The sequence below is a fragment of the Eschrichtius robustus genome, chromosome 2 (assembly GCF_028021215.1).
Source record: "Eschrichtius robustus isolate mEscRob2 chromosome 2, mEscRob2.pri, whole genome shotgun sequence".
Classification (NCBI taxonomy): Eukaryota; Metazoa; Chordata; class Mammalia; order Artiodactyla; family Eschrichtiidae; genus Eschrichtius; species Eschrichtius robustus.
The window spans coordinates 61,498,056-61,512,488 of NC_090825.1; the positions used below are offsets into that span (position 1 = coordinate 61,498,056).

General features: G+C 34.7%; 1 protein-coding gene across 1 annotated transcript in view; it reads right to left on the reverse strand.

Annotated features, from left to right (window-relative positions):
- Positions 1–14,433, reverse strand: part of AP3B1 (adaptor related protein complex 3 subunit beta 1) — a 283,078-nt gene that overhangs the window by 151,155 nt on the left and 117,490 nt on the right. The window contains exon 8 of the mRNA XM_068535546.1: positions 2,747–2,902. Coding sequence (XP_068391647.1) covers positions 2,747–2,902 — 156 coding nt within the window. The remainder of the gene's footprint in view (positions 1–2,746; positions 2,903–14,433) is intronic.

The following is a 14,433-nucleotide window of genomic DNA, read 5'->3' on the forward strand; positions in this document are numbered from 1 at the left end:
TTCAAAACGCAGAACCTTAAAAATAGTCTTTGGTTCAAAGCTATTATAGGGGTAATCAGAATTTCTCTGTCATAAAATATAAGAGTACTATGTTTCCCCTACATGCCTCTACACTTAGATCCAGAGATCAAAAGTCCAGACTTCCCACTTGCTGAAAGTATCCAGTTTAGCGTGTGGCAACTGCAGATAGAGAGCTACAGAAATTAATCATCTTACCTTTGGTAAGGAAGATATATTAATACTACTTTACTTCTGCTTGAACTATAAAGTTCTAATAAATATATGGCAGGAGTTTTACATATGCCTAAAGAGTATACAGTACCTGAGGGTGCTCGAAACAAAAAGAGTTCCTTCTAAAACTAAGAAACATTTAAAAAAATAGAGTTACAGGATCCTCAAGTTACTGCTGTATGGCATTTTTGTGTACATTTTTTTAGATGACTGATTTATAGCTTTCAGACATTACTTGGGGATTTGAGGAGTTTAAGGATATCTTATTTCCTAACTTGTGATCTACAAATACACTTTAATTATACAACAAACTCTTCTGAATTTAAAATCTTATTAAGAAAAACTCAATTAATGATTGACTTAATCTACAAATAGGTGACAGTCATTTTTTAAAAATATTAAAGCACACAGATGGCTAATAAGTATTAGCATATGATAGAAGAGAAAGCTGAAGCTTAATAAACTGTACTTTCTGTATGTGTCAATGTTTTTAAGATTCTAGATTCCACTTAGTATGTCATCTGTTCTGATACATTAATTAGGGTACTCCCAAACCCAAAAGGGCTAAAGGATCTTCTTTTCCCCAATATTTGCAAATCTAACAGTTTTTAAATCTCTTCAATACCCAAAATTTGACATTTATAGTCTAATTTGTAAAAGCCATGAGGGAAGCTCCCATAACTCCAAACTCCAAAACAACTAAAAATATACCTCATAGGCCTTCAGCAGTTACATTATGTATGTTCATAAGAAAGTATATCCTATAAGAACTTTTCTATTTCTAACCATTCCTCCTCTGTCACCTTACCTAGACTGTCCAAACAGCCTCCCAACGGTGTTTCCAGCATCTCTTATCGCCAATTCAATCTACACAGCACTGACAGACTAAGTTTCCTGAACAAATTCTCAAAGTCTCTCTTGCAAGTTGAGAATAAGGCTAAACCAAAGAACCTCTATTCACAATTCTTCAAAAGCCAACCTTTATATATATTTAGCAGCATCAAATAAGCAGGATACTAAAAGGTATTGGAACAAAAAATAAACTACCTCTATTTGGTACACAATCAAACAAGCGGGGAACCAAAACATACTGGTACAAAAAGTACAAACCACCTCTATTTGTTTCACTATTCAAGAACATTTTTGATCAGTGAGTATTTGAACTATAAAACCAATTTCCAAGACAAAGTTAAATTAATAGTGAGTCAATTATAAAGTAGTTTTAGGTGGCAAGTTACAGTACTTAAGTACCATCAGGTCAAGCGAGACCATACTAAAATATAAGCACATTTTACAACATTAATAAAATAACATATGTGTTATTATTCTGCATAGTACTTAATCATGATTTAGAAACTAAATACTAGGTATTAGATAAAAACTTCCTAAGATACATATACAAAGCTCTAGGGACCAAATTCTCAAGCATCAGAAAACAAAGGAAACTCTCACTTTCAAAGTTTTTACTACTTGAACAGAACGATTCATTAAGAATTTTTTTAATTGAAAGAAGTTTAAGAAAATGTTGAACTTGAATTCATCAAGCCTTACACAAAACTTCCAGTTAACAGGAAACACAGGATATAGAAAAGGAAGTAACCAGACAAATCCAGAGGAACATTCTGCAAGACTTGAGAGGTTTAAAAGAAGTAACAACCAGACCCAATGCAGCACAACTGGTTTAGATGAACGAGTTATAAAAGAATTTAAGACAAATTGGTATTAAATGAGATGAAACTGTACTGAAATAGAAATAGAGAACTGACTAGAAAAAAAAACAGGTTAAAAAATACTATGTGTACTATGATTTTTATCTTGGTTTAAAAAATATATATGTATAGACATCCACACATGTGAAATAGGTACATTTATGCAGACAAAAATCTGGAAAAAACTGCATTAAGATAGTATAACAGTGATTTCTGTGTGATGGGAATGTAATGGTTTAATTTTATTTAATTTTGCTAGTCTGTATTTTCTAATTTTCTACTGTGTACATGTATTCTTCTAAAATATAAAGGGTTATTTAAAATAAAAAGATGTAAACAACAACAACAACAAACTTAGGATCCAAGTAAGGATGATTTTTAATTATTCCTACCAGCTAAAATCTTTATATGAGGCATTATGCTAGGTGCTTTTACTACATGTTAGTCTCTTCAAAACTCTTATCAGGTAAATACAAATATTATGTACTGATACCAGATTAAGTACTCACAACAACAATCCAGTAGTAGAGAAATATACACAGTCCTCCAATCAACTGGTAAACATCTTGAACTTATATCTTAGGAATCCAATTAACAAAACCACAAAAAGGAAATGAAGTCCAGTAGGCATACAGCTACCAAACCAAGTAATCCTATTAAAACCTGCTTTTTAGTATATAAACAAATAAACCAACAAATGCTCCATTAGCACACTGAAAAATAAAGACTTATTTACTGAACTTACACACTTTTAACCACTGTTTTAAAAAATCTGTGAATTATTTCTTATAATGGTTTTTACATACCGCTGCATTCCTGCTCTGAAGCAAAGGCTTTGTATTCCGAATTAAAAGTCTATGGTCTGGATCCATAGTATATGGCTTCTTCCTTTTGTCAGTCTTTTCCTTCTGTTCCTCATCAGAATCATAGAAATCCTTTTCATTGTCCTCTAGACCATCACCCTACAGGAAAGAAATCCAATCCCAAGATTAGTTCAGACCTGGGACAGCCCAAATATTACACAAAGAAAACTTTTTAAAAAACATTTACAATAATGATAATATTTTACTATAGAATACTACTGTTGAGGCAATTTGAAATTAGTATGTTACCTATAATGGAAGAAAGGCCTTGCTTTTTCTCATATTTTATGACACAGTAACTGTCTTTTAGTGCAATAGATTATACTTTTATATTATATAGTAAACCTCTGAAAATATTAAATTACCATACAAATACCCACAGCTGCCCAAAGGGAAAACCTAACCATTAAATTCTAACAAAGCCTAGAATATGAGACTACCCAAAACCTGAAAACTGTTTCCATAAATTATCAGTCACTCTGTAACTGAATCAAAGGGTCAGAAGAAAGAAGAAAATTGTTTGAACTGCAACACAAATAAATCATTAATAAAGTTTGACAGGTTAAAAATTGGTAATTAAGTAGATCCCTGTGTTGTCAAGACTCAGTTTGAGATTTATGTGTACCCCTGAGAGTTGATTCTATGTTTTTGTTTTGTACTTTTCATTTGAATTCTTTATTATCTCTGTCAATAAAATCAGCCTATAGGTATTTAGTCCTAAAAATAAATAAACAAACAAATGAAAAAAGCACTCAAAGGCAATAATATTTAAGTGGATCCAATGCAACTACCGTTTAGAGGTAATTTCTGTTACCAAGTACTTGAAACATAGTTTCCACTTCTGGGAAGGTGGAATAGATATACTTTTTCCTATTCCTCTCGCTAAGTACAACTAGAAACCCAAGAGATTATATATAAAACAAATATAAAAAAGAAAAGACAGAGAAGAAGAAAGACTGGATAGGGATCTAAGGATCCAAAGAATGACACAACAGTGAGTTCCTTGGATTTTCATTTTTACCTCATATATCAAAGACTAGGTGGAAGAGAAGTGGGTAACACAGAAAACCAACAAGTATAGATGAAACAAACCTTCCAAAAGCCTGTTCTCTGTAGCCAAAGGACCAAGAAAGGGAAAGGGAAAGTCTAGCAAGACAGAAAACTTTTTAAGAAAATAACTGCTCTAGTGCAGCCAACACTAGAGAAAACAACCATGACCTTACCCCTAACCCCACCAGCAAAAGCTGACATGGTGAGCCTAGATTTCCACCCCTCCCCCCAGGATGTAATAAGAGCCCCGATTTTCCCACTGGGGTGGTATCAGAAAAGGCCAAGATGAAACTGAGACTTTAATCCCCACCAGGTAACGAGGCACCTCCATGGTGGGGAGACCAAGTAGGGAGCTTGGACATCCAAGCCTACCTATCAGTCGAGGTAACTTTATCCCTCCCCGCTGGGCTAGTACAAGAGGATGCTTAGTGGACACTCCCCTCAGGACTTGAAACATCACCAGCCAGTGGTAACAAGGACACACCACTCTGTGGTGTCAGTGGAAGACACATGTGGAACAGTAATGAGGCACTTCTATACCTCCCAGCCAGTAAGCCATCAGGGGAATAATAGTGGGGAGCCAGATCCCACACTCACCCACAGTAATAATGAGCACAATCTACCTGAGATATCAATGGAGGCTGAGTGGGGAACCAGGACTTCTACCATGACCTGGCAGTAATGAGGTGGCATGCACCCCACCCTTCTCTGCTGGAATGGTGTCAAACAAACCGAGCTAAAACTGAAGGCTTGAATAAGATCCATAATCTCATAATATCCAAAACGCCCAGGTTTGGGAAAAAAAAAAAAATCACTCACCATTCCAAGAGCCAGGTAGATCCCAAACTGGATGAAAAAAGATAAACAGTAGATGCCAACACTAAGATGATAGGGATATTAGAGTTATCTGATAAAGATTTTAAAGCAACCATCATAAAAATGTTTCAATGAGCAACTAGGAACATCCTTGAAACAAATGAAAAACAGAAGGTCTTAGAAAAGAATTATAAAATTTAAACAAAGAAATAGAAGATATAAAGAAAGACCAACAAGAAAGGTTACAACTGAAAAATACAGGAACCAAAATTAAACAATAAATGGGATCAAAAGCAGTACTGAGGACCAGGAAACCATCAATGAATTAGAACACAGAACAACCGAAATTACCCAATCTGAACAAAAGAGAAAAATGGAGAATGGAGAATGGAATGGAAGACCCATCTGTCTCCTCTCCAAACCCAAAAAAAAAGAAACCTTTTTCCATGGAGGAGCTGGTTAGTAGTGATCTTGAAGAGACAGCTGGCAGTGGAAGTCTTACCAAGAGGAAGAAATCTTTCCCCAGAGAGGGAACCAGTTAGTGACCCTGAAGAGTCAGGAAACAAGAGGGTCCCCAAGAAATAGAGGAAATTCTCTTCCAAGGAGGAACCACTCAGCAGTGGACCTGAAGAGGCTGCTGCCAGCAGGAGTAGCAGCTCCAAGAAAAAGAAAAAGCTCCGAAAGCTATCCCAGGAAAATTAGAATGGACATTTCCCTAGTAGGGCATAACTTGCAGAGATATTTCCCAACCCATCCCCTATAGCCCAATAAAAATTAAAAAAGAAAAAATACACGGAGGACAAAATTAAGGGGAAAAAAAAAAAAGAACTTCAGGGACCTGTGGAACTATAACAAAACAGCTAAAATAGCCTATCATCTGAACCCTGGAAAGATTCAGATGATGGGTGGGGCTTAAAGAATACTCCAAGAAATAACACCTGAAAAATTCCTAAATTTGGCAAAAGACCTAAAACTACAGATGGAATAAAGTGAGTAAAGCCTAAACAGGATAAACCCAAAGAAATACAAAACAAGACATATAAGCCAAACTTCTGAAAACTAAAGATGAAGAAAAAGATCTGGAAAGCAGCATTACAGAAAGGACACTTGAGAGGATGAGGTAATGGATCAGGGAATGTCAGTGACAAGGATGAAAATGCAGGATAGATTTAAGAACTACTTAGAAGTTGAAATCAACAGGATGCAGTGACTGAACATAAAGAACAACATCGGGGCACTTAACAAGGATGTCCCTATTCCCAGCTTGGATGACAAAGCAGATGATGATAGTACCAGTCAAGATAATCTTGTCTGGGACTATCTCTCTTTTCCAAGGCTGCCTGCTAAACAAACATCCTTAAAAGATAGTCCAGAACAAAACCTATCAATGCCATTACACAGAAGAGCAGAAAAAATGAGAAAAACACATGAAGGATTATCTCCCAAGTGTTTATTTTGTTCATGACTGATCTGCCCCTATTCTTCAAAGTGAACCTTCTTTTTATAATTAACAATTTCCCCCAGCAAAAAAAAATGTATAATTTGTGATCTCTAATCATTTTTCCTTCAACATGGCATAACATTTTTAAAAAAAAACATTTATATAGCTAGGTACAGAGTTCTTAGGGTTGACAACAAAAGCACAGCCCATAAAAGAGAACACTGATAAATTAGATTTCATCAAAATTAAAAACTCCTGTTCCATTAAAAAAAAAAACCTCTTAAGCGGAAGAAAAAAACAAATTACACATTGGCAGAAAATATATGCAACTACATATGAAACAAGGGGCTAGTATCTAGAATATAAAGACCACTCCCAAAACTCAACATTAAAAAAACCAATTCAGTTTAAAAAAGGGCAAAAGATATTCTTATGGACTGAACTGTGTATCCCCTAAAATTCACATGTTGAAGCCTCAATGCGACCATATGCTAAAGTTGGGACCTTCAAGGTTAAATTAGATTATATCAGTGGTACCCCAATCCAATACAACTGGCATCCTTATAAGAAGAGAGAAAGGCATATGAGAACACAGCAAGAAGGCAGCCATCTGCAAGCCAAGGAGAGGAGCCTTGGGAGAAACCAAACCTGCTAACACCTTGACCTTGGACTTCTAGCCTCCTGGAGGAACTGTGAAAAACTATGAGAAATAAATTTCTGTTTATTTAACCAGTCTGTGGTATTTTGTTATGGCAGCTCTAGCAAACTAATACAGACATCAGTAAACAATTACTAAATGGGATATACGAATGGCAAACAAAGCACATGAAAAGATAATCAACTTCATTAGCTAATAGGGAAATGCAAATTAAAACCACAGCAAGGTGGTTTTGTTATGGCATACATATCAGAATGTCTCTCATCTAAAATTAAACTTAAAAATAGTGATACCACCAAATGATAGTAAGGAAGTCCAGGAAAAGGATCACTCATATGCTGGTGGTGAATGTAAAGGTTACAGTCATTCCGGCAGGTTGTCAGTCTCTTACAGAACTAAAGCTGTATTCACCATACAACCCAAAAATTGCACTCTTGGGCATTTATCATGGGGAAATGGAAATTCTCACAAAGATCTCTACACAAAATATTCATAGCAGCGTTATTCCTATTAGCCAAAATGGAAACAACACAGATGTCCTTCAGTGGATGAATGGTTAAACAACTGGTTAAGCAAATGGTTAAACATCTATGCCATGGAATACCACTCAGAAATAAAAAGAAACAAACGACTGATACACACAATGCTGATTAATCTCCAGAGAAGTACACTGAACTTGAGTGAGCAAAATTAATCCTAAAAGGTTACATACTGTATGATTCCATTTATATAGCATTCTTGAAATGACAAAATTATAGAGATGGAGAAGAAATTAGTGGTTGCCAGGGGTTAAGCGGGAGCAGGGTTAAGCACAGGGAAGAAAATGGGTTTAACTATAAAATGGTAACATGAAGGATACTTGTGATAGAAATGTTCTGAATCATGACTGTATCAGTGTCAATATCAAGGCTGTAATACCTTACTATAGTTTTGCAAGATGTCACCACTGGAGGAAAATGGATAAAGGTTACACCAGATCTCTCTATATTATTTCTTACAACTGCATGTGAATCTACAGTTATCTTAAAAGAGAACATTTAATTAAATAAAATTAAGGAGAAAAAAAATCAGTAACTCACTTGAAAGCAATTTGCATATATTTATTGTTAGATAACAATAAAAGAAATTATTTAAATTGTTATAGGTTAATATCACTTAATGAATTATGTTTTCCTTGTTAAGTGCTTACAGTTAAGACACAATCTTTGCTTAAATATCACTGAAAACACTTTTCATCAAAAAATATGACCTTTAGTTTTCTTAGAAGTAAGCATAATATTGAGTGTTTTTTAAATCCACAATAAAAAAAAAATCTTAAGAAATTCTCCAAACAAAAGAAACTCACCAAATTTATGCTTTGAAAACAAAAGGCACTTTAAAAGTAATACCCATATTTGAAAGTAAACTATAAATTATAACATTTATCATCTGCTCTGAATACACAATTCAAAACAAATTACTTGTCTCTTCATGCTTAAAAAAAAAAAAAGGACAACAACTGAGACATACTTTTCTATCAAGGCCAGACTTGAGGGTCTTCTCCCTTATGGAGCTTCAGACTAAACTGATTCTATTAAGTGCATTAATAAACCAATAAAATGATACACAAATAATCTCATTCTTTAAGCATAAGCACTCACCTACAATCTTTACTGAATGTTAATCAAACAAATGTTCCAAATATACCTAAAACTGATAATATGATGAAACGGCTGTATTAACACAGCACTTTCCAGTTCTCCTTCTCTACTAACTCTTTATTAAAGTTCAATTACATTATTTTAATAAATATTTGTATTGTTTATTTTACTGTACAAGTATTTAGGATTATGGTAGTAATTACAGTAAAAAGATTATAAAGGAGTATTTTTTTTATTAGTATCTTTCCCACATCCAAAGATTTTACAAAGCTATTAAGTAAAACTTCTACAGATTAATGCTTCATGATATGTTTTATTAAAGATCCGTAAATTAATTCTTTCTTAACATTTAACATTAAATAAATTAGTATAATTTACTAAAATGAAAGGGATTCTTTGAAACAGTACAAAGTTTTAACAACAGGATTTTTGGATAACAAACACGAAGAACATGTTGCTTAATACCTAAAATAGTTATTGATATCAATTATTATTTCAAAGTATATTCCCCTCAAAAGAAACCTTCTCTTACACTTTTTATGAAATTTCAATTTGGTTCTATTGCTATGAGAACATCATGGCATGGCTTTTTAGATCTGGCTGCTAATTACTAACTGTATATATACACCAACAGCATAATTCCTTTAGTTTGAACTAAAAGGAAAAAAATTTGAGGACTGATGTTTTCATGAGGTAAATGAAACAAACGAGATGAGGCTTCCACACAGGATGGGAGCCAATCTCCAATAACTTTATATCTGAATCTGTGTCACTGCTAGCTGTTTTCTCAGGTTTTCAACCCACAGGAACAGACATTGGCCAAAACAGAATGGAAGCTGGATGCAAACAGCCAGAATGGGTAATACTAGGTCATGCCAGTTCAGTATCGGGGTTGCCTCTATGACCATGTTAAATTACTTGACCTCCCCTTGTCTTAATTTACTCATTTGTAAAATGGAATAAAAGCAGTATCTATATCATGAAAGTGTTCATAAAGATTGATTAGTTTAGTGAAGGTTATATAAGCCCTTAGTGCCTAGTGCATATTAAACACTCAAATAGTAGCTATTACCATTGCTTTTATTATTAAATTTTTTTCTAGAAACTATTACCTCACCGTAAATCAAATATCCCTAGATGCCAAATATGAAGAAAAATTTCCCCCTAAAATTATCCCTCAGAAAAGAAACTGCCTCATATTTGAGAATTTACAAAAATATCATGAGGCTTTTGTACAACTGCTTCATTTTGAACCAAAATGTACAGTTTGGGGAACTCATTACACTGAAACAACTTTAATCAATGCCAGTTATAGATGCTTAAAAGAAGTCACAAACTCCAATGACAAAATGTCATTAAAAATAAGACTTGAAAGATTACTTTTTAAAAACAGGTAATACAGGATTACAGAGTTCTACTTCTAGAAATAAGCAAATTGGAATAACCCTTACAGCGAGCTAGGGAAGAAAAATGAAACACACTTGTCTGAAGGCACTGAAAAGTTAAAAGAACAGTGATGAATTACGCAGGCAAGATCCAGAATAAGTAGTAGACCAAGAAATCTGACTGACATTTGGAATTGTTTTTCCCCCAAAGGATTGTTATTACATAACAAAAAGCCGAGAGGCCTAAAGAGCTTTTAGCAGATTCACAAAAATTACAGAAGCAAAAGTTGGAGGTCAGGATCCACCAAAAACAAGATTCCTAACTCTCCCTAGTCTTTGGTTTAAAATCCTGAAAGTCTATATCCTAGAGAGTAAAGATGATAAAATTAAAGCCCACCTTTCAATCATGTCAAATCTATAACTGAGGTGATTAAAGGAACTCAGATTGCTGATACCCTTACCTAGTAATATTCCACAAGCAAACCAAACCCATCATCCAAAGCTTCAAACTAGTTCAACAATTTTTCAGAAAGTAAGTAAGGAAAGAGGGAGGAAAATAGGGAAGAAAAGGCAGAGTCATTAAGGGTCAGGATATTGTTTCCATTTGGGAGGGAAAGAAGGATATTAAGTGGAAGGTGTCAAAGGAGGGGCTTCTGAAGTATAATTACTGTTTTTTAATCTGAGTACTCGTTACATTGGGGTCTTCAGTTTACAAAAATTCATGAGGCCATTTGCTTCTGACACATATACATTATCTATTTCTACTTGAATAAAAATTTTAAAATTATGCATGTAAGAAAAAAAGACAGGGAATTCCCTGGTGGCACAGTGGTTAAGAATCTGCCTGCCAATGCAGGGGACACGGGTTCGAGCCCCGGCCCGGGACGATCCCACATGCCGCGGAGTAACTAAGCCCGTGTGCCACAACTACTGAGCCTGTGCTCTAGAGCCCGTGAGCCACAACTACTGAGCCCATGTGCTGCAACTACTGAAGCCCACATGCCTAGAGCCCATGTTCCACAACAAGGGAAGCCACCTCAATGAGAATCCCGCGCACCGCAACGAAGAGCAGCCCCCGCTCACCACAACTAGAGAAAGCCTGCGCAGAGCAACAAAGACTCAGCAGAGCCCCCTGCCAACCCCCGAATAAATAAATTAATTAATTAATTAAATAAACAAGTAAGGTAAACAAGATATAATCAGAAGGATGTTTAGTCTGCTTAAGGATAAATACAGATAAAATAGGTTTCAAAGATGCTGAAATCTATAGAAAAAAATTTCCATTTGCTCAACTTAGTATACTAATTGTACATCATATACATAAAAAAACGAAGACGAACCAATTTTAATACAGCACCATGTGTATTTGAAAACAATATTTTAGAAATACTTTGTTTTTAATGGAACTGCTTAATTTTTTAACGTATTCTGTACCTTCTAATATATTTCTTATCTAGAAATTGATACAATGCAGTTTCAATTTACACAATACATCTATGAATTTGGAACTAAGTAGAAAGGTCTCCCCTACATAGCTGAAATAGCAGTTACAAAGACTTTAGGTATTATTCTAAGTATAAAGTTCTTATGCAGAGTATATTATGCATTAAATTTTAACCATCTATCTCCTGATACTCAGATAATATAAGGTGTACTGTAGAAAGAAAAAAATATTAAGTTATGCCTTTCATTCTCTGTCAAGGGGCTGGAAAACAGAAAACTGTTTTAGAAGTGTTTGCATCAAAAAGGTTTAAAAAAATCAATTATTATACGTATTGTTTGTATTGAGCCTAGAGAAATGAGGCATTATCATACCAGGGGTTTTTAATGGGTATTAATTAAAATATTTTATATTGTGGCTTATGTTGGCAATTTTTCTAAGCCTCATGGTCATTTAAGTAATGTCACCTTTACTACAATAAATTACTCATATGATTATTACAAAGAGAACCATTTAACAGCAATCTGACTGATGTAAAAAACATTAATGAACCTGTAAAACCTGCTCTTTTGCACCTTGGAAAATGGCTGGTTCTAAAACTCAGGCAGTTAAAATAAATCTAGATCATCAGGTACTTAAAAAACAAACAAACGAAAACAACTCCCTAAGACCAAAGCTGAAAAATTTTAGCAGTAGAATGATGACAGTATTAGTTCATAACCCAAAGGATAAAATAAATATCTATGAGTCCATACGTACGTAAATAAATGACTAAAAAATAAACGTGAGAGAAAAGTCAAGTCTTCCTTACAGAAGAATTCTGAATAATAATTATGCTAATATCATGTGAATGAGTATTGGAGGCTTAAAATGTAATTTCCATGTCAGCATCCTATCCATATTCCAAGGTGATGAGCGTCTCAAACAACCTATACAGAAGTAAAGATGGTTCCCTATGGATAAGTATTAAATGACTCAAAAAGGAACCCTGGTAATAATAAGGACACAAATACATAAAATCTTTGTGATGAAACTCACGAGTATAAAAAAGTTATATTTATAAATGAAGATTTTTCTGTTATTTAAAATATCAGTATGTGTAGAAAATAAAATTATATACTAGAATAAACAACTTTCTCCTTCTAAAAGGGTATACATTCAAGCTGAACCAAAAAAAAAAGCTTTAAACCCTCTTATTTGGAAAATGGAGACAGCTTTGCAGTTTCTTTAAAGTGAAGACAGTGTTTTAGAAATACATCCTGAATAGATATGGATGGAATTATATAATATCTTGAATTTCATATGAAATTTGGGATTGAAGTGGGAAGGGGGTTGAGTTAAAGTTGAGAGCAGCCATGAGCTGATGACTGTTGTATCTAGGTGATGTGTACATGAGGATTCATTGGACTCTGAGCCCTATCTTTGTGTATGCTTAAATTTTGTAATAGTTTAACATTTATACAGTGAGTTTGACTTCAAGATCTACTAAAAAGCTACAGTAATCAAAATCAAGACAGTGTGGTACTGGTGAAAGAACAGACAAAGAGATTAATGGTACAGAACAGGGAACCCCAAAATAGACCCACATGAATATACAGTTAACTGATTTATGACAAAGGAGCAAAGTTAATACAATGGAGAAGAGATAGTCTTTTTTACAAATGGTGCTGAACATCAACATGCAAAAAAAATGAATCTAGACAGACCTACACCATTCACAAAGATTCACTCAAAAAGGATTAGAGACAAATAAGGAACACAAAACTATAAAATTCTAGAATATAACATAGGAGAAAATCTAGATGACCTTGGATATGGTGATGACTCTTAGATACAACACCAAAGGCATGACCCGTGAAAGAAATAATTGATAGGCTGAACTTCATTAAAATTAAAAATGTCTGCTCTGCAAAAGATGTCAAGACAAAGACAAGACAAGCCACAGACTTGGAGAAATATTTGGAAAAGATACATCTGATAAAGGGCTATTATCCAAAATATACAAGGAGCTCTTAAAACTCAACAATGAGAAAGCAAACAACTCGACTAAAAAATGGGCCAAAGACTTTAACAGACAACTCACCAAAGAAGATATACAGATGGTAAATAAGCTTATGAAAAGATGTTCAACATCATATGTAATTAGGGAAATGCAAATTAAAACAAGATACGGGGACTTCCCTGGTGGTCCGGTGGTAAAGAATCCACCTTCTAATGCAGGGGACGCGGGGTCAATCCCTGGTCGGGGAACTAAGATCCCACATGCTGCAGGGAAACTAAGCCCAAGCGCCACAACTACTGAACTAGCGCGCCACAACGGAAGAGACCGCATGCCGCAACTAAGACCTGGCGCAGCCAAAAAATAATAAATAAATAAATAAATAAATATTTTTTTTAAAAGAAGATACAACTACACACCTATTAGAATGGCCAAACTCCAGGACACTGACAACACTAAATGTTGGCAAGAATGTGGAGCAAAAGGAACTCTCATTCATTGCCAGTGGGGACACAAAACAGTACAGCCACTATGAAAGACAATTGGGCAGCTTCTTACAAAATTAAATATACTCTTATCAAATAGTCTAGTAATCAGAGTCCTTGGTTTATACCAAAATGAGTCCACACAAAAACCTGCACAAGGTTTACAGCAGCTTTATTCATATTTGCCAATTTATAGAGGCAAACAAGATATCCTTCAGCAGGTGAATGGATAAATAAACTGTGGTACATCTAGACAATGGAATGTTATTTGGCCCTAAAAAGAAATGAGCTATAGAGACATGAAAAGACACGGAGCATCCTTAAATGCATATTACTAAGGCAAAGAACTGAAAAAGGAAAACTATGGAGATAGTAAAAAGACTAGCGATTGGCAGGATTTGTAGGGGAAAGAGGAATGAATAGGCAGGACACAGAGGATTTTTAGGGCAGTGAAACTATTCTGTTAAGATATCACAATGGTGGAGGCATGTCATTATACATTTGTCAAAACCGACAGAATGAACCCCACCAAGAGCAAACCTCAGTGTAAACTATGGACTTCAGGTGATAATGATGTATTAACATACGTTCATTGACTGTAATAAATGTACTACTGTGGTGAAGGATGTTGATAGTCAGGAGGTGGGTGGGGGCAGGGAGTATATGGGAACTCCCTGCATTTTCCACCCTATTTTGTTATGAACCTAAAACTTCT